This window comes from Herpailurus yagouaroundi, unplaced genomic scaffold, assembly GCF_014898765.1.
Source record: "Herpailurus yagouaroundi ecotype Mexico unplaced genomic scaffold, PumYag 182, whole genome shotgun sequence".
In the NCBI taxonomy this organism is placed as follows: domain Eukaryota; kingdom Metazoa; phylum Chordata; class Mammalia; order Carnivora; family Felidae; genus Herpailurus; species Herpailurus yagouaroundi.
This window is the reverse complement of record NW_024412413.1, coordinates 8,671,067-8,696,312: the sequence shown is the minus strand read 5'-3', so window position 1 is coordinate 8,696,312 and position 25,246 is coordinate 8,671,067. Positions and strand designations below refer to the sequence as shown.

Genomic DNA, 25,246 nt, shown 5'->3' with positions numbered 1-25,246 from the left:
CTAGACACACATCCCTGCGTGGATTTCTTTGGTGGGTGGGTGTAACAAGATGTATATAGCAAGGAGAAGGGACTTGGGGATTGGGGAAAGCAGGTAGGTGTTTAATTTCCTGCTTACTGCTGTCAGCTGCAGAGCCCTTTCCTCAGGTGGGAGAGGGGGTTAAAGAAGGCTGGAATCTGCCAGATCCTGGAGGAAGTCAGCTTGGTAGCCGCAGCATAGTTTTTATGGGGGGGGGGGGGGGAGTGTCAGATACACATGCACCAAAAACGATAAATGTGGGAAACCAACCCCTGTTCTGCTTCTGTCTAGCTGTGTGATTTGAGATAAGTCACTTAACTTCTCTGAATTGCCAGTCTCCGTTTCTACTTTGGTGTTTCCCTTTGGTCTTCTCCTGTGCATTTTAGGAGCTTGCCGGAGATCAGTTGTGCCCTATATTTCACCTTAATCTTTAAAAACTAGTCTCTTGTTTGGCTGAAGCATTGTTTAAGCCCCCTTTTAAAGAGCAGTTTGCCAGCCCATGCTTGCCCAAACAGCCAAAGAACTGTAGCAAGCAAGTCAACCTCCAAGATCTGCAAGAATCGCTCGCAACTGAGCATATTTCTATAAACCAATAAAGGTTTTTCTATTTTGTTCATCTGTTAACCTTATGCTGTTGCCACTTTCACATTCATTGCGTGTAGGCGGAGAGCAGGAGATAACAGCATTTCACAAATGAAAGTGAGTGGAAAAGGGCTGCTTTCCCTTTAAGGCAGTTCCATTCCCCAGCTCCCTCCCCTTTCCTGATTGACAGACCTACCCGAAGTCACATGATCCGCCTCTATTTGAAGGTCACAAAAAGCTGCTTCCTTTAGAGACAGAGGGGGAGAGAGAGAGCAAGAGGGAGAGTGAGTGAGAGAGTTAGTTCAAGCCAAAATGGCCGACAGAGTCTCTGCTGGTTTCTGAATATTTAAAATACAAAAAAACAGATAGACAAAAAGAAATCATTTTTTGGACCTTTTTTCATTTCCATTTCTACCTTGTATGCCTCAATTTGCTGGATTTAAGCACTGCTGCACTTTATGAGGTTGGTAAATATTTTCAATTTTTTTAAACCAATTGATTTATATGGATCTTGTCTAACCGTTTTCACTAGTGCTGTTGCAAATGGACATTTGTCTAGCATGGAGACTGGCTTCAGACATTTCGTGAATCTGTGTAAATCAGACCCGTGATGTACTTTTGGTTCGGCATTTTAGAAATGGAAAAGCCTTGGTAGAATATTAAATTTTGAAGTGATTTAATTGCACTTTTAATTTATATACAGATTTTCATCATCATTTCTGTGTTGCAAATCAATGAAACTACGAATAACTGGAAATTTGATATTTAGAAAGAGGTTTTTAAAAAACACAGACCTCTCCCTGCCCCCTTAAATCTGCTGCAAAAATTTGCATAAATATAAATGGGTTTGCATTCTTTCGGCTGCTAAGGCCGACAAAGGATCTGGGAGGGCAAGCACAACCATGGAAAGCCTTTTTTTTTTTTTTTCTTTTCTTTAAAGCTAGGCCATCCTTCCTAGAGAGATGTAAAACCTAAAATAAGACCTGATACATTTTAAACATCAGGCTGGGGGCGAGTGAACACCAGGAGGTTTGGGGTTTGTAGATTCCCCTGCTTGAAAACCTCCCAAGCAATGTGTGGGTCACCCGTCTCTTCTCGGCGCGCGCTCATTTACACCGGGTCTCTGTGTGTGTTCTCAAATGTGCAGCCAGATGCGCTTTTATTTTGATCGTGGTTCGAACCAAGTGGTAGGACTATCTTGTAAACATGGTGTTTTAAAGATCTAAACAGCTATTCACCCCACCAGGAATGAATTCTTTATCAGTTTCTCCCTGTAGATTGGCCTTCTCCATTTCTCACGGGTTACAAATTTTTGTTTCATTTTGTACAGATGAACTGGGCTTTTCGGCACAAATTCAGCATCTGTGTGTGTTGTTGCCTGTTTGGGCCGTGTATCCATTGTCGAAGTGGACGTTTAGGGTCACGTAAATAGGTAGCTCTATGGATGTGTGTGTTCATTACCCCCGAAACTGTGCGGTGCCCTGAAGTTAAATTCCATTACTTCCAATACAGGATTCTAGAAAGCCTGGGAGCAGGGAGGAAAGAAAGCTGAAAACTTGCTTTCTCAGAGCCACCTCCCCCTATCATTGTAAGAGTGTGATGTAATGCTTCTCTCTCGTCTGGTGGGCTGAAAGGGTCGTAGTTTGTGATGTGGCGGGGAAATTGCCCCCACCCCCGAGTAAATCACCCCACCCCCTCAGCACATCCCTGGCTCTGAGAGGCCTTGTTTTCTTTTCTTTTTTCTTTTTTTTCCTAATTTGTATCCTCCTGATTTATGCGTGGCATACTGGCATGAGAAAGGGACTGTTCTTCTAAATCTGTTACAAAGTATAGTTTAGAAAGGTATTTAAAATATGCAAATGCCTGGAATTGTCATATCCCCATCATTAAATATGTAGACTTGGATTAAAGCTAATTAAGCATAAATGGAATAATTTTGATCAGAAGGGAGCAGTGTTGTTGTTTCCTTTTTAATTAATCTAATTATAAGATGCTTGCTGGGCCTGCAAGTGTTAAAAAAAAAAAATGGAAGAAATGCTGGCCCGTTTTGAAAATTTGACAGTCTGGAAGAGGGTGTATAGTGCTTTCAAAAGCTTTATTCAGTGTTCAAATTGATTGGCCCCTTGTGCTGAAAATGGCCTGTTTCTTTGGGCCAATTGTGTGTAGATGAAGGGACTTTCACGCTAATTTAACAAAAAGACTCTGCATTTGAATACATAAAGATAATTAAAGTTCTCTGTCTCTAAAGAGCAAGTATTTTTATTATTTTTCTAAAATTAATGTTGTTATATTAGTAGTGGGAATCCGTAGAGATATGACAGTTTAAAACCACTGTACGGTTTTTGGTAATATAAGTTCCGCTTTTGTGTAAAAGAGATTGGAAACATTACATTAAAGAGGTAGTCTGCAACAAATTTGTCTCTTTAAAAATTTTCTTACAGCTTGAATTTAAAGGAAAAGACCTAGAAATTACCATAGTGATAGGGAGTGTTGCTGTGTGGTGGGCCGAAGGAAAATTAGAGCTCTCATCATTGTTGGGTTTTTTTCTGAAAATGAAAGCACTTACTTGGGGCTTCACTCCTTAGATGATCGATTTCACACCCATTTCCTAAGTTGGCCGTACAGAAGAGAAAAACCTTAGCTTTCCATGTTTTGTCATTAGCTTGTTTCCGTGGCCCGTGTAAACATGTGAATAGCAGGTTAATTCAGTTTGTGGAGCCGAGGAACCAAAAAAAGCAGGGTACTTACTCTCTCAGGCAAGAAGGAGGATGATAGAATGAACACGGACATAATGCCATCTGAGTGTCTGAAATGTTTTTAGAAATACTTCTCTCTCCTAGACAGGTTGGAAAGTGGGATAAATAAGACCTCGTTTCACGTATGTTAAGCGTTAGGGCTCTGGTGAGTTTCAGAAGCCCAGCTGCCATTTTGGATCTAAGTTCCTGCAGGGCCCAAAGTATGGTAATTCAGAAGCACATAAAAATGAGTACCAAGTGTGCCGATGGATAATATTTAATTTGTGCCTTTTGTTGAAGTTTTTGTTTTCTGTCGATAGCGTGAAATGGAGCTTTAAAAACTTTAGAGATGTGGCTGATGTTATGAAGAGCAGAAACCAGGGATATCAGAACTTGCATGTTACGGTTTTTAAAAATGAGATGGCGTGTGCAGAGGAAGTTTCTTATCGGAGAAAATGAATATGATTCTTAAGATGCCCCCTCCCCCAATCCATTTTTCCTTACACTGGGTCTACTTGTGATCCTTTAGTAATGTCATTATTCACAGCTGCTCTGCCTCAGAAAGAAATGTCACAAAATCATTATTAAGATTTTACCGAAACATCACAAAAATGGATAGTGCTTATCTATCAGAAGTGGTGTCTTATTTTTCAACTGTTTCTCAGTCCTATCGTCTGGGTGCCAGAAAGGAAGCACCAGCATCTTTGGTATTTAGTGCAAGTTCAACTCTTGTACAGCTTTGAATGGCCGCTTGTCCTTCTCCATCACCACTAGGACCATCCTTTAAAAATAAACTTCTAGGGGCACCTGGGTGGCGCAGTCGGTTAAGCGTCCGACTTCAGCCAGGTCACGATCTCGCGGTCCGGGAGTTCGAGCCCCGCGTCGGGCTCTGGGCTGATGGCTCAGAGCCTGGAGCCTGTTTCCGATTCTGTGTCTCCCTCTCTCTCTGCCCCTCCCCCGTTCATGCTCTGTCTCTCTGTGTCCCAAAAATAAATAAACGTTGAAGGAAAAAAAAAATTTTTAAAAATAAACTTCTAAACATTGAAGCAAGTCTCCCAAGGCTTTTCCAGTTCTTCACCTCTACAAGAGACACTGCAAGAGTGATGTGTAGTCAGGAGGCCTTCAGCTTCCACAGAGCAGGCCCAGCAAATAACAGTAGTAGGAGGTGGGCCTCACCCTACCCATCTGCCCCATGACTGAACCGTTTTGGAGAAATTTAAATTAAAAAAAATTTTTTTTTAATGTTTACTTATTTTTGACAGAGAGAGAGAGAGAGAGAGAGAGAGAGACAGAGCATGAGCGGGGGAGGGTCAGAGAGAGACGAGACACAATCTGAAACAGGCTCCAGGCTCTGAGCTGTCAACACAGAACCCGACGCAGAGCTCGACACAGACCGCGAGATCATGACCTGAGCTGAAGTCGGACGCTCAACCGACTGAGCCACCCAGGCGCCCCTAAATTTTTTTTCAATGTTTATTTATTTTTAAGAGACAGAGTGCGAGTGGGGGAGGAGCAGAGAGGGAGGGAGACAGAATTTGAAGCAGGCTCCAGGTTCTCAGCTGTCAGAGCAGAGCCCGAAGCGGGGCTCGAACTCACGGACCACGAGATCGTGACCTGAGCTGAAGTCAGACTAAGTCACCCAGGTGCCCCTGGAGAAATTTTAATTTTTGTAACTTAGTGTACTCATTGTTCTTCTGCAGTTTATTTTTATTTTGTTTTAATGTTTTTTTTTTTTTTTGAGAGAGAGAGAGAGAAAGAGAACCTGTGTGCAAGCGTGTGGGGGAGGGGCAGAGAGAGAAGGAGACAGGATCCAGAGGGGGCTCTGCGTGCCAGCCCGATGTGGGGGTTGAACTCAGGAACTGTGAGATCATGACCTGAGCCTAAGTCGATGTGCTTAATCAACTGAGCCACCCAGGCGCCCCTCGTGTGCAGTTCAAACTGGACAAAGCCCTGAGGCAATACAGATGAATGTGCTTTGTTCTTGCCCTCAAGAAGTACCAATCTAACAAGGAAGATTCTCCGATAAAGAGGCCATCACAACTTGGTGCTAGGTGTGCAGTAGTTATAACAAGTACCTGCTATGGAAGTGTCCTGAGTACCTGCGTTAGGAGAGCCCTTCTTGAAAGAAGCCCCTTATTTTTAGTCATCATTTGGATATTAGATTTTCGCTAAGTGTAACATGTGATTTAAAGACGGGGTTTCTGACCATCTTTGGTTGGGGAGGGGGCAGCACACGCTAATCGTTTCCTAGTACAGTATTGCTCATCAGTTTATACAAATTACCTTCTCTTACCCGCTTGTGGTTAAGACTGGTGGTGGAGTGGGCTGGGGTGAATTGAAGCCACTTGGCCTGAAAAGGGATTTAACCCATGTCAGTGACATTTGAACATTTTCTTTTCTTCCTTCGTATGTTCATTCAGCAATCATTTATTATGCCCCGGTGTGTGTTGGGTGCTGTTGTAGGTGCTGGGGGACCTAAGAATTTGGTCGGCCATCTCCCTGAACAGCCGCTTGGTTCGTGTGGAAATACTCAGCATCTGGTGACTGTCTAACCGATTGCTTTGGGTTAGGACTAGGACAGCACTGTAGTTCATGTCACCTCGTAGTCTCTTTGCTGAGAATCAGGAAACGAATGGTAATTTTTGCTTCTCGTTAGTTCCAGAGACTTCCATTGAAGGTTTGTCAAGATAGTCACTTTATACATGTTCGTTAGTCATGCAAAAGTGTCTCCTCAAAATTATTTTTTAGATGATCCCTGAGAACCTTGCAAGTTAAGTTGCCTCCCTGGTTACTCTATCACATCCCTCAGTTGAACCATTTTAATATCCCTTAATTGTGTCACTCAATGAAATTACATTATTTGTGTATGATGGTGCATCACTCCCCACAAAGCCTTCCGCTTTCATGAGAGCAGATTTTGTTTTGCCTGTTGCTCAGTCCCCGGCATCTAGAACTGGGCTAAGCAGGACTGAGTGTTCGATAAAATGTATTTGAGCTACACTTGAGTCTGAGGTCACTAGGACCAGCTACGTGACCATAAGCCCCTGTTTCTTCGTGAGTAAAATGAGGATAAGATGCTGTTGTGAACCATAAAGGAAATGTTGTATGTAAGAGCTGGCACCTGGTCTCATTGCTTAGTAAGTATTTCCTTCCCCTGAGTTCTACCCCCCCTTTGTTAAATAAACCAGAAAGACTTTTACGGCCCCACAGATGCCTCCATTCTCTCTCATGGCTTGCAGGATCATGAAATGTGTGCACTGATTGCACTGAGCTTCAGCCTGGATAAGGACAGGAGTAGCGCTGAGCCTTTTCTTTTTATTAAAGTCCCTACCTACATTCCTAGGGTCTGATGTCGTCTCTTCATGCTCTCCAGTTTCCTGCAGGCTCTGCCTCTGTGATGTATCCACATTTACTTGGCTGCTTTTCTTACATTCTGTGTTTTGCATCAAAAGGTTCTCAACAGTTTCAGATGAGTTGGTCCCAAATTTACAAGACAAGGGAGAAGATAAAATACAGTGTTTTTTCCTTCATTGTGATTATTCTGAGCCTACAGATAAAAATTCCATATATTTAACTAAGCTATTAATGGTTTTGATTCAAAAGACAGATAAAATAAAAACTTAGGCCAATTGCCCTTATACAATGCTGTCAATTAAATATAGATGTCATAGAAATGGCTTTTTCATTGATTTTGGCATTTTTTTTTAAACCCAGAAAATTATTATCTGTTTGCTCACTCATTCAACAAATAATTATTGAGTATCTAGTATATGCTGGATAGAAGTAGTGTGAAGATTTTTTTCCAGGTACCATTGCTGAAGTTAGAAAGAATATAAATGCAAGGAGGCTGGCCAGTGTGCAGCATGTTGGGTGATTACAAGAGAGGGACACCCAACCCAAATAGAAGGACTGGATGTGCAAAGGCCCTGAGGCAAGAGAGGACACTGGTGTACTCAGAGAATACTTGGACATGGTTGGAGTGTGATATACGTAAGGAAAGAGATGATCTGGAAAATAAGAAGTGAAGCTGTAAAGGTAAACACTGGCCCGATGCAGAAGGTCTGTAAACCATCTTTGGAAGTCTTTATCTAAACAGCAATTAAAGGGTCTCCAGCAGGAATGTTACCTGTTCAGACTGGATTTTTGAAGGATGACTGTGTTGCACTGTAGAAAATGGCTGGAGAGATGAGTTTAAGACTAGATAGTATTAAGGCATCCCAGGTAATGGTGGCCTGAACTCACAGCAGAGTTGGGAAGAAGGGGGTAAATCCAGAGATATTTAGGAAGAAGATTTCAGATGACCTGAACACATTTTCTGAGTATGAGAAGATGAGGGTTGGGGAAATTTAAGATGATGCCTCTGCCTCTGGCCTGGGCTACTAATGGGATGGTGGTATCATTTGCCGAGTGGGGGGTCCATTTAGATGGGAGACAGGTGTGGGGTTGAGATAATGAGTTCAGTTTTAGAGTTACTGAATTTTGAGACATCCAAATGAAAGTCTGAAACAATTAGATATCTGTCTGGAGACAAAGATTTGAGAATCATCAGTAGTCCGAGTCCTCCAACGTTTTCCTTTTTAAGTTGGTTTCTTTGGTAAGATGTCCAAAGATGGCAATGAGCAGTGCAAGATGCTGTTGGATCTGTTAAGGGGACACTATTTTGTAAAGAAGGTAAGACCACATACTCCTATTACCATAATGGTTGCCATTAAAAATGCCAAAGGAATTTGAGGGAAGAGAACGACTAATTTTAGTCGGGTTGATCATCAAACACTTTATGAGGACTGCGTAACTGACCTGAGCCTTAAAGGTTGGCCAGAACTGGGGGCGCCTGGGTGGCTCAGTCAGTTAAGCATCCGACTTCCGCTCAGGTCATGATCTCACCATTCTTGAGTTCAAGCCCCATGTTGGGCTCTGTGCTGACAGCTCAGAGCTTGGAGCCTGTTTCAGATTCTGTGTCTCCCTCTCTGTCTCTGCTCCTCCCCAATCTTGCATTCTCTCTCTCTCTCTCTCTCTCTCTCTCTCTCTCTCTCTCCCCCCCCCCCAAAAATAAATAAACATAAAAAAAAAAAAAAAGTTGTTCAGAATTGTATAGAGGGCAGAGCAGTCTAGCTGGAGGATTGACGGGAGCCCAGAGGTGTACAGGGGAGATGAGACGCCTGCTCATAGTTTGGATTGCTAGTAGTTGGATGGCAGATAGAGGGGACTTGTTGAAAATATGATAGAAACATGATCAAAGTGGTTTTTGAGAATGCTAAATGGCAGTGGGGCAGGGGGCAGAGGCCGGGGGCGGCGGGGCCAGCGGGGGCGGTGTGTGATCTAGAGTCAGGCAGGCCAGTTGTGGCGAAAAGGGACTGTTAACAAAGGGTCTTCGAGGGGCACCTGGGTGGCTCATTCAGTTAAGCACCAGACTCTTGGTTTCGGCTCAGGTAATGATCTACCGGTTCGTGGGTTCAAGCCCCACATCAGGCTCTGTGCTGACAGTGCAGAGCCTGTTTGGGATTCATTCTCTCTCTCTCTCTCTCTCTCTCTCTCTCTCTCTCTCTCTCTCTCAAAATAAACTATAAAAAAAAAAAAGTGTCTGCCATAAGACTGTGGTGGTGAAGCTAGAAGAGGGACCAGGGACTCTGGGTTTTCAAGGTGAATGTTGGGAACCTTATACAGGAGTGAAGATGTAATCCAGGTCAGACATCCTGAGTTAAGTTGGTGGGACTTCCAGAGGCAGCTGTTTAGCAGGCACCTGGCAGTATGAAGCTGAAGCTTGAGAAAGAGGTCAGAGGTGGAGATCAAGAATTGGAAGTCATCCACACAGACATGACAGTTGAAGCTGAGAGACTGGATGAGCTCACCATGAAAGTACAGAGAATGGAAAAGGGAACTGAGAATAGGTCCTTGGGGACAGGAAGAGAAACAGGACCTGGGAAAGGATTGAAAGGCAGGTGATTGTGTAGGACGGTTCATAATAGTCGCTGAAGAGAAGGGAAGGACTTCTCAATCTCAGATGTGGTCATCCAGAAGAACAGGATGTGGTTACTGCAGTGTTCCCAAACCTAGTGTTGGGAGGTGTTACAGTGGGAAAAGTTTGGGAATCATTAGGTTACTCCAGCACCATCCAGTAGAAATGGGATGGGAGAGGCGCCTGGCTGGCTCAGTTGGTGGAGCATGCGTGTGGCTCGTGATCTCAGGGTTGTGAGTTCGAGCCCCATGTTGGGTATAGAGATTGCTTAAATAAATAAACTTAAAAAAAAAAGAAGAAATGGAATGTGAGCCATGTGTTTACATTTTCCAGGAGTCACATTAAAAAAGTAAAAGAAATAAGTGAAATTACTTTTAATAATGTATACTTTAACCCAGTATGTGCAAAGTATTAGCAGTTTGATGTGAAATCAGTTTTTAAATACTTAAATATTTAAATACTTAAAATTAGATGTTTGACATTCTTTTTGAAATCTGGTGTGTATTTTATACTCACAACACATTTCAGTTTGAATATGAAATTTTCACTAGAAATACTTGATCTGTATTGAGATTTCACAAAATTTACAGTTGAAAAAGTATATCCACATACCCAAGTTTTTCCAAACATAACAAAAATTTTCCAGTAATGGAAATGAGTACCAACTTTAAATTTTAAATTAATTGAACTAAAATACAGTTGAAATTTCTGTTGCTAAGTGGCACCAGCCTCTTTACAGGTGCATACTGGCCATGTGTGACTACCGTATTGGACAGCACAGGGTTGTTCAAAGTAAATGGGTTCCCTTACAGCTAATACGCATTTTGAAAATAGCCAGGGCATCACAAAGCATTTCACAGGACTGGTGTTCCTTAGAACACATGTTGGACTCCGCTAATGGAATTTTTAGAATTGGAAGGGTCAAATCCTAAACTTTGAATGTGAGGAGATGAACTTTTTACTTTTATGCAAGTGCACAGATTCCAAAATTTTTTTTTTAAGTTTATTTATTTATTTTGAGAGGGAGAGTGGGGGAGGGAATTCCAAGCAGGCTCCACGCTATCAGCGCAGAGCCTGACGCGGGGGCTCGATTTCACAAAGTTTGAGATCGTGACCTGAGCCGAATTCAAGAGTCAGGTGCTTAACCAACTGAGCTACCCAGGCACCCCCAGATTCCAAAATTTAAAACAGGAATTAAAAAAATTGTTTTGGCTAAGGTCAGCAGGATGGTACCTTGGTAGAAGTTCTTTAACATACCAATTTGTGTCATATTTCAGAATTGCTAGGTGCAGAGGCTTACATTTACAAGCAGATACAGCGGGAGATACGGGAGCACTCCTGCCCCCTGTTTGACCTGGTTGAATTTGAAGTCTGTGACTTGGTGGTGTTTCCAGACAGGGAGGTACGAAATTAAGATTTGAGTGTTCTTAGAAACTTTCAGTCAGTGGTCCCAGCCATCTAGCGTAGGTGGAGGTGTTTGAGGGTGGAAAAGGAGTGCCAAAGGGCTAATTATTTTGTGTGTGTATCTCACTTCTGTTTGGTGTTGTGCAGGCTGTTTGGCCTTAGATTGTTTTGTATTTCTTGCCATCCTGAGCTAGTACAATATTTATTTACTAAATAAGAGTGGTTTGTACAAAGCGGGTTCAAAGATTTTTATTTAATCATGTCATTGATTTAGGTTGCTTTGTAGTTACTAATTAGACCTTTTAAGTAACAACCAGTAAAGATAGAAATTCTCGTGAACTGTAGTTGGAACCAAAGCTTGTCCACACTGGAGAGTAAGCAGTGGTTTTCGGTTGCGCACTGTTTTATTTCAGCAGACATAGGGGAGCGAGCTTTTCTGTGAAGTGCCCTGTAAGGATTTGAGACATCAGCTATTCCATGAGGTCCCATGTTCGTTTTGTTTTTAATCAGTATGGAAATTAATCCCTTACTTTTCTGTTTTCCTTTAGAAGTGCATTTTGGTTATCCATGTCTGCCTTTGTAAAAGCCAGACTGAATAGTGGTGGGCTTAGAGTAATGCCCTTTAATGCTGTCGTGAGGACAGAGACGTAGCAGGAGACCCCGCTCCCTCCTTCCCAAGAGCCCAGAGCCCCGTCTTTTACCTCTTGGTGCCATTGTTTCTTTTGCTCCTTTGCTTACAGAAAATAATTGCTATTCTTTTTATGCCAAGAAGTTCCTATTTATAAGCCGAAGTTAGATAGATAATTGGGTAGCTTGGAACAGTGGCTTTCAAACTTTTTGATTGGCTCTACAGTAAGAAATGCAATTTACTTGGAGGCCCTGTACATATGTGGATGTATGCACCGAAGCAGAAGTATTTACTTTCTGGCACTATGTGTAATGTGTTCTGATACATTCTTCTGAAGTCTGTTTTGTTAAAAACAAACAAACAACAAACCCCCAAACCAAAAAAGCTGATCCTGATTCACTAAATTGATTTAATGATCCACTGAGGGTTGTGTTGCTGAGGTTTGAAGACGTTTTAGGGAAGTTCCACCCCTGGAACACCATATTCCAGGATCTGATCCCCAGTTTTGTTGGTCTTGAGAATCAAATATATCAGTCCAGTCAGTTATCATACCAACCACATTCATAAGCGATTTTTTAAATATTAATTTGTCATTTCAGTGTGTGGGAGATGGATATTTCTGATGACCAGGATGTTGTACTCCCTGTGCAGAGCATTCCATTCAGATCAAAAAGGAATTGACCATCCATATTAAGAATGGTTTTCCTCTAGATTTTAGAGAAACTTAAGTAGAAAGCATCCTTTTACCAGATTATGTATTCTCTTGGAAAAACCCCACAGAAAACACTGCCGGATTCGACTTGGAGGAGGGGGTGCTTCCCTGCCCCCTCTGAGCCAGGTTTCATAAAGCTGTATGTCTGCTATTAACACATTCTGTTTTCACACACATTGTCATACATTTGATAAGTTCAGCATTTCCCCCTGTTTGTTGGGGCAACTAATAGGCTTGCCTGGAAAAAAAAAAAATTCCTTTCCTGATTCAAACTGAATTAAACTGGTCTTTGCTCACTACTGGACTTAGAGTCTTTAAGATGCTAATGTGCCTTGGGAATCTTAAGTGATGCATATATATAAAATCGTAAAGTACCAGGTTTGTTTTTTTCAGGCACAGTTTGGGGAAATGCATCGTTAGCTTTCTGTTTTGGTTATTGCTTTCTAGAACTACATCCTAGTCACACAAGCTAGATTTGGCCCAAGTCCCTTCAGACACTCTCACATGGTGGTTCCCAGACTTGGGTTTCAGGAAACTGTAACATTGTAAAAGCAGTATTGGGATCCAACATGAGTTACCAGTTTTAAATTTGCCAGGTAAAGGCATTTTTTAAAAACTCCTCACTTATTACCATAATTTCAAAGAAAGAAAACATTTTAACAAACAGAATGGAAGGTCTCAGAATAAGAGACATCTCATTAAGTTGAATATAGCTTTATGAAAACCATTACGTAGGCAATATAGATCAGCACAGGTACTAAAGTTCAGCGTTTGGGAACCACATCCTAATTATAGACCATCTCTTAGCATGTATTACAATTAACTGTGTACTTCCTGGTTTTTATTAGCCTCACTCATAGGAATAAACCTTACTTCAAGTTCTGGAACTACCTTCCTTCGTTCTTATTTACTGGCTACAGTGGTGATGATTTCATTGACTCATACTTTTTATTTATTTATTCATTTTTTTATTTTATTTTTAAAAAAAATTTTTTTTTCAACGTTTTTATTTATTTTTGGGACAGAGAGAGACGGAGCATGAACGGGGGAGGGGCAGAGAGAGAGAGAGAGACACAGAATCGGAAACAGGCTCCAGGCTCTGAGCCATCCGCCCAGAGCCCGACGCGGGGCTCAAACTCACGGACCGCGAGATCGTGACCTGGCTGAAGTCGGACGCGTAACCGACTGCGCCACCCAGGCGCCCCGACTCATACTTTTTAAAAAAATTTACTTTGTTCCCTCTGCATATACTGTAAGCAAGTAACCATTCTACTTTAATGTAAGAAAAAAAGAAAAAACAAACCAATTCCATTAGGTGCTGAGCAGTTGTGGAATCTAGAGTAATCAAAACCTATAGCAAAGTGTATCTGATTTAATGAAATATATAGTTATGGTGATTATGTAAAAGTGGCAGGTGGATCACAGAACTAAATAATACTACTTATGGGGGCACCAGGGTGACTCAGTCAGTTGAGCGTTGGACTCTTGATTTCGGCTCATGTCACGGTCTCACAGTTTGTGGGATTGAGTCCCATGTTGGGCTTCATGCTGACAGCGCAGAGCCTGCTTAAGATTCATATTCCCTCTCCCTCTCCCTCTCTCCCTCCCTCTCTCTCTCTCAAAATAAATAAAGAAACTTAAAAAAAATACTAGTTATGTACGTTTTTGCTAGCCTGTATTGGCTCTTTATAAGTAATGAATAATAGCCATGGCAGATTTTATAAAATTATGTACATTTTTATGTCTGCCATCCCACCTGCACACTTTAAATGACCAAGACCTTAAATCTGGCAGCCCCACATCAAGTGTCCCCTGTCTGTCTTCTGCCAGAGAAAGTGCTTCTTAGATGCACTTTACTCTGTAATCAAGGAGGGCAAGGCCAGCAGCTCCCTGACCTGCCTGGCAGTGATAATGCTATCAGCTGGTTGTGGGCGTGGCAGCCCCAGCAAGGGCTTCGCCTCTTCAGCCTGGAGGCGGCCTGGGCCGGGATAAGGGTAGCAGTGGAGGGTGTTTGGGAGCAGTAACATGTAGGGTAGACTTGCGTTTGAGCAGGATATTCTTCAGGTTCCCTGTACTTGGAAGAGTTTATTATCTAAGTGTTTGTGTATCAGACGCTGTATAGTGCTGGGAATACACAGATAAAAAAGACCTAACTTATCTTTGGGACTCAACCAGTGAGGCTGCCTGTAATAAAGATAAAAGCATGATGCCAAGGACCCCTAGAGGATGGGAAGAGAGGCCTAGGGCACTGGGGAAGTCTCCACCAAAGAGGGAACTTTTGAGCTGTGTCTTAAAGGGAATTAGGAACTGCTTGGTGTTAGGGATAGTGGGTAAATCAGGGGTGCCATAAGTGTAGTGGTTAAGAACTTGGGTCCTGCAGTCCAGATAGCTGTGTGGTTAGATCTGCCCAGTGTTGGGCAAGTATTATCTGTATGCCCGCGCTTTCTCACTGGTAAAATGAGGAATAATAATAATAGCACCTACCTCAAGGAAAGGCCACGGGGATTAAATGAGAAGACATTTAATGTCTTAGCATATTGCTTGAGGTCAGTGTTAGCTTCTGTTTTCATTAGTTTTATTGTTAGCATTTCAGACAGAGGAAAGAACATACACAAAGGCAAGGAGTTAGGGGCACGTGGGTGGCTCAATCAGTTAAGCATTCGACTTTGATCTCTGATCTCGGGCTCAGGTCATGGGCTCAGGTCATGATCTCAGGGTTTGAGCCCCACCTCAGGCTCTGTGATGACAGCTGGGAGCCTGCTTGGGATTCTCTCTCTGCCCCTCCCCTGATGTTTCTCTCTCTCTCTCTCTCTCTCTCTCTCTTTCTCTCAAAATAAATAAAGCTTAAAAAAAAAAAAAAGACAAGGAGTTAGGAACTGGGCGAGTGTGGGAGATGGTGATATATTAGCAGAACTAAGGGCAGGCTGTCTAGGCAAAAGTGGGAGTGTTTGTTGGCCTTTGACTATTCTAAGAAATTTGGATTTCATCTTATAGAAGGCAGTTAAAAAAATCAACTTGCTTCACTTGATCTCCATGTCGAGGATCTGATGGAGGGGGAGAGATTGTGGCCAAAGTAAGAGGAGTGCTCACCACAGTACATGCAGTTAACCATCTGTCACCATACAGCTTTATTAGAATGCTATCGACTATATTCTTCATGCTGTGCATTACATTCCCATGACTGACTGACTTTATAACTGGAAATTAAGGCAGTGACAGTAAAGATGGGAAGACCAGATTTGGGGGACATTTCTGGAAGTTTAATCCATTGGATATGATGCAAAAACGAGTTGTGTGTAAGCCCCCGGCTGGGTGAACGAGTGATGCCAGGAGTTGGCATGGACGTTTCAGTGGGTAGAGGAGGGGTTTTGGGTATGTACTAGGGTGAGGATGGGACCTGAGAGGCTGTGGTTTTGCTTTGGACATATTTTAGGTGTTTGCTGGGCAGGTGGAAATAAGGGTCTGGAGCTCAACAGAGAAGTTTCCCAGATGTCAATTTACATATAGAGATGGTCATTAGGTCACGAGAGTGACAGTGCTCCCTCAGCAAATGGCCAGAGGAGTGGGATGAAAACAGGAAAAAGGGTGGTGCAGAAGAAACCCAGACAGGAAAGAGTTTAGGGAAGTGAAGGATAGTCATCAGGGGGTCAGTTGAGATAAACCCGGAGTTTGAGTAGTTAGATTGGCCTGGAGTTGCTCAGTGCGTCAGGTTCAGGGCTCCATTGAGCCCAGCAGCCCCAGCACAGTGTCATTCTGTTTGCCCCTGATGTCACATTGGGAAGTCTCCCCATGGGTTTGGGGATCTTCTTCTGTCAATACAATGAGCAGCTGTGGGTCAGGCACTAGTTGTACTCACCTTGTAACCCAGTACCTGACATACAGTGAGTCTGCAGAGGACTTTTTTTACTTTTAATTAAAATATAATTGACATACAAGGTTGCATTAGTTCTGGGCGTACAAGGTAGTGATTTGACAATTCCATATGTTATGCCGTGCTGTACATGACATCCCCATGACTTATGTACTTTACAACTGGAAGTTTGTACTTCTTAGTCCCCTTTCACCTATTTCCTATTTTACCATTCCCCTAACCCCCACCACTCTGGCAATCACCAGTTTGCTGTATTGATGATTCTGGTTGGTTTGTTTTCTTTTTTAGATTCCACATATGAGTAACATTCTGTAGATTTGGGTATTTGTCTTTCTCTGTCTTATTTCATTTAGCATAATACCCTTTAGGTCCATCCATGTCATAAATGATAAGATCTCCCTCTTTTTTTTTTTTTTTTTTTTTTTTTAAGTAATCTCTGTACCCAATATGAGGCTCAAACTTCTAACCCTGAGATCAAGAGTTGCACGTTCTACCAACTGAGCCAGCCAAGTGCCCCAAGATTCATTCTTTTTTTTTTTTTTTTTTTATAGCTGAGTAATATTCTACTTTGTATAAATACTATGTCTTCTTTATCCATTCATCTGTCCATGGACATTTAGGTTGCTTCCCTATCTTCGTTATTGTAAATAATGCAGTAAACATAGGGATGCATATGTATGTTTTCAAATTAGTGTTTTTTGTTTTCTTTGGGTTAAATACCCAGTAGTGAAATTACTGGATTGTAGAGTATTTCTATTTTTAATTTTTTGAGGAACCCCCATACCGTTTTCCACAGTGGTTGCACCAGTTTACATTCCCAGCAGTGTCCCCAGGGTTCCCTTTTCTCCACATCCTTGCCAACACTTGTTATTACTTGTTTTTTGATACTATCCTTTCTGACTAATATAAGGTGATAACTTGTGGTTTTGATTTGCATCTCCCTGACAATGAGTGATGTTGAGCATTTTTTCATGTGTCTGTTGGCCATCTGAATATCTTCTTTGGAGAAATGTCTATTCAGATCCTTTGCCCATTTTTAGTCAGATTATTTGGTTTTTTTGCTTTTCCGAGAGCATTTGCTGAATGAATACATGAATCAAGGATGACTTGGGTTAACTCAACAAATACGTATTGACTGCCTTATTTATGTGTTTGTTTTAAGAGCTATGCTAGTCTCTAGGGACAAAACAGTGAACGAAATAGATAAAAAGCCCTGTCCTTGTAGGGCTTACATTCTAAAGCATGAATCAGAAGGCTAAGGGAAAGGAGCAAGTAGAGAGATAACGATTGAAAGTATAGGATGAGCTCTGTATCCTCACCATCCATGGACTGACCTTGGTACTCAGTAGGCATTTGATACGGTTAGTTGACTTGAACACGGGAGGGAGGGTCTGGGAAGAGAGGGTCCGGGGTGTGGGAAGAGATTTGCTGTATATGTGACAGGTTAGCCTTGGAGAGGGAAGAGTAAATTTGGAAATAGAAAGATTTGAGGGAGTTCCCCTGAGAGACATTCACCTCTGAATGGGAGTCACTCCTCTCTATAAAATAGAAGATGAAGTCTGAGCAGAAAAGGGAGCCTAATGAGCAATAAAATACTTGGAACAGTCTTCCCACCCCCACCTCCAAACAAAAGGAATAAAATGACCGAAAGAAACATCTACCAGCTCTCAGGGCTTAGCTGAGAGAGAAGAGCCTTCTTCATTTGTGATTGCAGTGATCTTTGGCCTTGCCGGCATTTTCCAGCAAGTCAAGGTGAAGAACACGGTTGGTTAGGGTTCGTCTGAGGCTGAGTGAGGACTAGCCTAGATAGGTAGTATGAGATAACCGGAGGTGAAGTCTTCAGGAGGAATGCTGGCAAATGTTTGAGAGTTCAGGCTGAGTTGGGAGTAAGATAAAACTAGTGTGTGGCAAATGACTTGCAAGAATAGGGAAAGAGAGGGTCTGGGTTGGAGGAGGTGAGAACTTCTGTGTTAGAAAGGAAAGAGGGGCTCTTGTCTGGCTCAGTCCGTGGAGCACACAGCTCTTGGTCTCGGAGTTGTAAGCTTGAGCCCTATGTTGGGTATAGAGATTATGTTAAAAAAATAACAATAACAGAAAGATAAAATTACTTGCTTTGTGTTTCCTGTAAGGAATACCAGGCACACTGTTCTTAAGTGCTTTACATATGTTAATTCGTGAGTCTTCATGAAGACTTTTCAAGCTAAGCGCAGACAGGTTGAGTGTCTTGTCCAAGGTTACACAGGTAGGAAGTGGCCCAGGCAGCCTGCTGGCGTACTCTGTCCTACTGCCTGAGCAGGAGCCCAAGGCTCCTGCAATAGCTTCCTGAAGTTGCTGTGCCACCCCTTCCTTCGAGGAGAAATAGGTGGCATGGAAGGGTGCTGTGGACTGTTGCCTCCCTTTTTAAAAATAAGTATGTGTCTTTTAGGCAACAGTATATTTTATGTAGAACTCTGTTTTTTTCCACCTGCCTTCCTCATGCCCCAACATCCTTCAATAGGAAACAAAGACTATTTCACAGTTAGAGAAGACTTTACAGTTCGTAGTTTGACCAACAGGACTGTGTTCTCTTCTTGGGGAGAGTCCCCTCCTGTTTCAGGTTACATAGGCTCCTCTGGGTAACCTGTTGGACTTGTGTTGGGTGAGGAATTTAGCCCCTGGCCCTGGGGTCTATGACCTGTCACTCAGAGTCTGGGTGCTATGCAAATCCAAGGGAGATGCTCTTCGACCTTTGCTTGGAGGCTATTAGGAAGCACAGAGGCTTTGCAAATGGAACACGTGGACCCCTTTATCCTTCTCTATGAAGGAGGGATTATTTGTGGAGGCAACAATGTGTTGGTGGTATCTTTTAATATCTGGCTTTGCTCTTGAGGCAGTTTGGAAGGAATGCCATTGTATCTTCCATTTCTTCAATGTAAACAAATTTTCAAGATTTTAAAAGAAATGACACACCAAAACCACATAATTTTACATGCCAAAAGCATTTGATATTTCACATACTGAATATACAGAAAAATAGATCATGTGGCATTATTTGCTGGCAATGTTTAGATTTCCCCCTGATCCTAGTGTTTTATGTTGAGGACATGTGTTTGAAATGTCTTATGTATTAGGACCTTTGTGGTTCTGCTTGGTTCCCTGCTGGGGAAGAGTATTTTTTTTTTCTTTCTATTTGTCTTCTTGGGTTTTTTTATTCTGTTTAAAATTTTTTAATTTTAATTTTTTATTTTTTAGAGAGATCATATGAGCTGGGGATAGAGGGAGAGGTGCAGGGTGAGGGGGGCGGGGAGAGAGACAGAGACAGAGAGCGAGAATCTTAAGCAGACTCCATCCTCAGCACAGAGCCCCACACAGGGCTAGATCTCACAACTGGGAGATCACGACCTGATTGGAAATCGAGAGTTGGATGCTTAACCAAATGAGCCACCCAGATATCCCATCTTTTTAGTTTTTTGGGTTTTCGTTTTGGTTTGGTTTTTTAAAGTTTATTTATTTTTGAGAGAGAGCACATAAGCAGGGGGAGGGCAGAGAGAGAGGGAGACACAATTTGAAGCAGGCTCCAGGCTCCACATTGTCAGCACAGAGCACGAAGCAGGGCTTGAACCCAAGAACCGTGAGATCATGACCTGAGGCAGCCGAAGTCAGACACTTAACCAAATGAGCCCCCCACGTGCCCCTCTTTTTTTTTTTTTTTTTTTTAACACACTGCTAGGCTAGCCATAGTGCATCACATTATTGACACCTGTGGTGTTTAAAATTGCTTACCTCTAATGGATTTTTGATAACATCTTTTTTAAAAATTTTTTAAAACATTTAATCATTTTTGAGAGAGAGAGAGAGAGACAGCGTGAGTGGAGGAGGGGCAGAGCGAGAGGGAGACACAGAATCTGAAGCAGGCTCCAGGCTCTGAGCTGTCAGCATAGAGCCCAACATGGGGCTCGAACCCATGAACCGGGAGATCATGACCTGAGCCAAAGTTGGATGCTTAACCGACTGAGCCAGCCATGATCTTCTTTTGTCAGATAGTAAATCCTGATATTTAGTCACTGGGACTTGACAGAGCTGGTTAGGCAAAAATCAGGTAACTCTCAGGCCAGGATTAATTGGGGTCTCTAGGATTAGTTGGCACCTTTATTTGGAAGTCAAAATAGAAAATACAGACTATATTTATTTCTCATTTCTTTCCCCCATGAATACTGATACTATTGTCCTGAGCAGGGGATAAATTGATTGCTCATTTTTAGGCCCTAGAACTCTTGCTGGTGATTTTTTCATGTTTCCCTTCTTTTGGTCAGGGGCAGTGATAGACACAGTTGAAGCTGGCAACTATGACCCATGTTCTTCTATAGGTTCTCTCTGAGGTTGTGTGTGGCAGAATTGGAAAAGGCTGCCCTGAATGCTAACCATGTTTTTCTGTGAAGCTACGAGTGGGGTGGGGATGGAGATCATGAACTCACATTCATGAAGTGCCTATTCTGTAGCCAGTACTTCCCATTGCCTTACTTAGTCCTCCTGACAACCAGATGTGGAGAGTTGTCTCCACCAGTTGGTAACTGGTCTGAGGCCACGTAAACAAGGATGTTGGAGGAACTAGAGGCTGTAACTCCAGAATGTCTTCTCTTCCTAAGCCTTCAGAAATTCAGTGCAGACTAATTTGGTAATCGGGTGAATCCCTATTTTATAAAGTAGAATGTCTTAAATAAAATATGGACTCAAATGATGGGAACTGATAGCTTCATGGGGGTCCTCAGCCCTGCACCCGTAGCAAGTAACGGAGGACAGTGAGGCAAGTACTGATGACACGCAGAGCGGGAGCTTTTAGGGGCAGTCCTGGGTGGCCACTGAAAGACATTTTGGTTTTAGTTTTGTTTTCTCTCTTTTTCTTTATTTATTGTGTATGTATGTATTAATTTAACCCTACACGTAGTTTAACATAAGGAAAACCTCCAACTTCATCTCCTCCCGGGCACTATGAGGCCCCACCACCAACACCCACCCAGCTGGCTTGGTACACACCACTGCCCAGGTGGAGGGGGCAGCCATTGCTGTGCCAGCCTTCACCCAAGGAGATGAAGGCAAGGCAAGGCCAGGGGGTGGGGGTGGGGAGTCGGCTCACATTTCTGAGCCCTGGCAACCCCACCATCCTCACCTGCTGGGGCTCCAGTTGAACTTGGGGATCACATCGGGGCTACCCTCAGGCCACACTAACTGTCTTGGTGATGTTCTATGACGAGCTAAAGGTTACAGCCGGTTTTTAGTAGTGGAGAAAAGGCTGTTTCTTATAGAAAAATATGCCGAATTCAACTGCCCCCCTGGCAAGAAGGGGGAAAAAAGCGAGTACACGCATCCATACGTATCTCACTCCATACCCGTGATAGATTCTTCCAAAGGAAGGCATTTTCTTTTTGAGCAGCATGATAGGTTAACTAAAAAAGAGAAATCAGGGGCGCCTGGGTGGCGCAGTCGGTTGAGCGTCCGACTTCAGCCAGGTCACCATCTCGCGGTCCGTGGGTTCGAGCCCCGCGTCAGGCTCTGGGCTGATGGCTCGGAGCCTGGAGCCTGTTTCCGATTCTGTGTCTCCCTCTCTCTCTGCCCCTCCCCCGTTCATGCTCTGTCTCTCTCTGTCCCAAAAATAAATAAACGTTGAAAAAAAAAATTTTAAAAAAAGAGAAATCAGTGTGAATGATTAAAACCTGATTTCAGATGATTCATTTAAAAAGGTGTCGGTGGTTCAGTCCATTGGGCATCTGACTCGTGATTTCAGCTCAGGTCATGATCTCATGGTGCATGAGATCAAGCCCCGCATTGGATTCCTCTCCAGCAGTGTGGTTGGAGCCTGCTTGGGATTCTCTCTCTCCCTTTCTCTTGCCCCTCTCTTCCCCTGCGCATGCTCTCTCTCCCTCTCTCTCTCAAGATAAATAAATAAACTTTAAAAATAAAAGCCAAATTGGTTAATAAAGACATTTAGAAAGCATTTTAACTTGATAAAGTTTAAGTAGTACTTCTTAAAGTGTAATCAAATAGAGGAGTTATCAAAGCCATAATGAAGAAAATAGAAATCATTTGTAATTAGACAATAATTAAAGGCAAGTACATGCCCACTGATTTTAAAGTGCTTGAAAACAATTAGTTTTCTTAAGTAGGTTAAACATCTGGGTTACAAGCTTGTTTACGCTATTAATTTACTTAACAAACCTGTTCTTCATAGGTGATGCAAAAGTGAACTTCAGCTTGGCTGTCTGAATTGTAACAAGTTCCAATTTAATGGGTACCATTTTTTTTAAATATATTTTTAAACATTTAATTTTTAAAGTATTTTTCTCTTTATCTTCTCCTTCCTGAACAATTCAGTCGTGAGGCCTATAGGTAGACAGAGAAGGTAGGTGGTGGCCTGGCCAAGGGTGTCACAGCCCAAGTAGGATGAGGAGGCCTACACATACAGGGAGACACTGGTGTGTTGTATCAGAGCCAAAGAGAGGTGAGACAGGTACTCCAGTCACAGGACTGGAGTGGCAGCAGCACTGGGAGATTGGTTAAATATGGAAAGATTGCTCAGATAGGTATGTTAAGGATAATGGGAGCGAGCAAGTCTGTCAGAGAAGAGAGTTACAGATACTGAAAGGGAGAAAACTAGCATAAACCCTGTGATATTAGATTGGAATCAGAATGTTAGTGTGAACTCATGGATTTTAAGAAGTACTAATAAATATAGAAATACTATAGATGTAAAATGCATGTCTATAAATACATGCATGCATACATACATTTCTTAGCTCTTTCCATAGAGAGGAGTTAGAGTGCCTGGGAGCAGCGGCATCCCAATAGCAGTGAGCACATCACGTGCCCAGATCTTGGCTTCTAAATACCATTTTCTACTAAAAGGAACCCCAGCTTCTTGAAGAATGGCTGATTATAGGACTAGAGCAGAAAAGTTCAAAGTGAACCTGGAATATCTTACGCTAAAAAGCAAAGATGTCTTCGTAGAATGATGGAGACACTTCAAAAGGACCCAGAAGGCAGTTCGAAGGGGTTCCACTGGCCAAATTTGGGATAATTTGATTATCAGAATTTAAGATGTCAAAGTCATTGATTAAAACCTGTTAAATAAGAGGGGCACCTAGGTGGCTCAGTCGGTTAAGTGTCCAGCTCTTGATTTCGGCTCAGGTCATGACCTCTCAGTGTGTGAGATCGAGCCCCGCGTTGGGCTCTGCACTGACAAAGTGGAGCTTGCTTGGGATTCTCTCTGACCTTCTCCCATTCTCTCACTCTCACTGTCTCTCAAAATAAACATTATTTAAAAAAAAAAAAAAAAACTGTTGAAAAAATAGCCTGCAATCATCTTCAAAAGTTTCAAAGCCATGCGAAGTCCAAGCAAGACCATTTCAAACTGAGAGACACTAAAGGGACATGTCAACTAATGCCATGTTTCTTAACTGATCCTTTTGCTGTAAAGACCACTGCTGGGACAGGTGGCAAAACTGGAGCAGGGCCTGAAGATGTAATGATAGTAACAAATCAGTGCTAGTTTTCTGATTTTGATATTTGTATGGCAGTTACATAGAAGAAATTTTTTTAAAGAAAACCGTGTATTAAAGTATTTGGGATGATGAAACGTGAGACTGACAAAGAATTCTTTGTACCATATTTGCAACTTTTCTGGAAGTCTGAAATCATTTCAGAATTTAAAAAGAAATTAAAAAGTAATATTCTTGCCTAACATTTAAATCATGGTAAGTATATAAAATTACAGTTCCCCCATTTCTCATTTTAAGATCCCTCCCCACCTGACCTCAGTCCTACTCCCTGGAGCTACCACTGTTAACAACTAATGCATATTCTTCTAGGTATTTTATTTATGTATGTGGATGTATATAGAATATATATTGTAGGTTATATTGATATTTATGATGTGCCAGGCACGCTGCATTCCTAGGAATTACAATGGTCAGCAATCAGAAGACACAGTCCTTAATTTATTTTTATTATTTAAAAAAAAAATTTTTTTTTTCAACGTTTATTTATTTTTGGGACAGAGAGAGACAGAGCATGAACGGGGGAGGGGCAGAGAGAGAGGGAGACACAGAATCGGAAACAGGCTCCAGGCTCCGAGCCATCAGCCCAGAGCCCGACGCGGGGCTCGAACTCACGGACCGTGAGATCATGACCTGGCTGAAGTCGGACGCTTAACCGACTGCGCCACCCAGGCGCCCCCACAGTCCTTAATTTAAATTAAACCTGCTTGGATTCTCTTTCTCCCTCTCTCTCTGCCCCCCCCCCCCCCCCCCCCCCCCACAAAAAAAAGTTGCCCTGAACATATTTTTGCATACTTAGCTTTGGAAACTTTAAAACATCCTTGGTTACCTTTCTATTATAAAGTTTTGCTTTTAGCGGATTTGTAAGAGTGATGTAAAACACCACACAGCGGGGGACACTTGTCTGCAGGTCTTACTAAATACAGCTGGACCTTGAGCAATAATGGAGTATGAAATATTGGTTTCATTCTAGATTTGTCTCTGCTCAAGGGTTGGTCTACTAACGTTTCTGTGTGGAAATTTGCCCGTGTTCAAATAATACAATATTTTTAAAAAGATTTTATTTTTAAGTAATCTCTATACCCCACGTGGGGCTTGAACTCAACGACCCCAAGGTCACGAGTCGCACGCTCTACCGACAGAGCCAGCCAGGCGCCCATCAAATCATATAATTTTAGAATAGTTAGATGAGTTTTGCCGAAGTTTGGAAGGATCATTTAATGTAAATCACTAAGAAATGTCAAGTTACTTTTGTCTCAAGTAGTATAAGCCAAGAAAATCATGTATATGAGGCCTTGAAAATTTGCCTGATGGATTTTGAAAGTCAGAGAATTTGTACTTGTTCTAGTTTAGTTAAAGTCACTTAATTTGATGTTTATATTCCAATATACCCTGCTACAAATGCTGCTTTAGAAACCAAAGTAGGCTTTTAAAACCTCCAAATGACTTTTTTTTTTTCATTTTTGCCTCTGGCATATCTATTTTACAAATGACCAACTTTCTATTATAAGTTTTAACAAGAATATTTCCACTTGTTACCTTTCACATAACTTATTTTTAGGGGATTGTAATTGCAAATAGATTGTGATTTTTCTGCACTCAGTGAAGAAATGTAAATGAACCATTGCTACCTGTAAGTGTATATAAACTCATGTAGGATGAAAGATATGGTTGGAAATTGTGAAGCAGAGGGTGTCTGTCTTTCAAAAGGAGACCATCATTTTTAAAAATTTAACCTGGTTGTGGGGCACCTGGGTGGCTCAGTCGGTTAAGCATCCCACTTCAGCTCAGGTCATGATCTTGCGGTCCAT

The 25,246-nt window shown here is 42.2% G+C and overlaps 1 protein-coding gene across 6 annotated transcripts in view; it reads left to right on the top strand.

Moving 5' to 3' along the window:
• Positions 1-25,246, top strand: part of TNRC6B (trinucleotide repeat containing adaptor 6B) — a 248,718-nt gene that overhangs the window by 115,159 nt on the left and 108,313 nt on the right. The window contains exon 1 of one of the 6 annotated variants that reach the window (XM_040490761.1): positions 842-1,063. The exons of the other annotated variants lie outside the window; for them this stretch is intronic. Coding sequence (XP_040346695.1) covers positions 1,059-1,063 — 5 coding nt within the window. The 5' untranslated portion in view covers positions 842-1,058. Of the gene's footprint in view, positions 1-841; positions 1,064-25,246 lie in introns of those variants that run through there. 6 annotated transcript variants of the gene reach the window in all.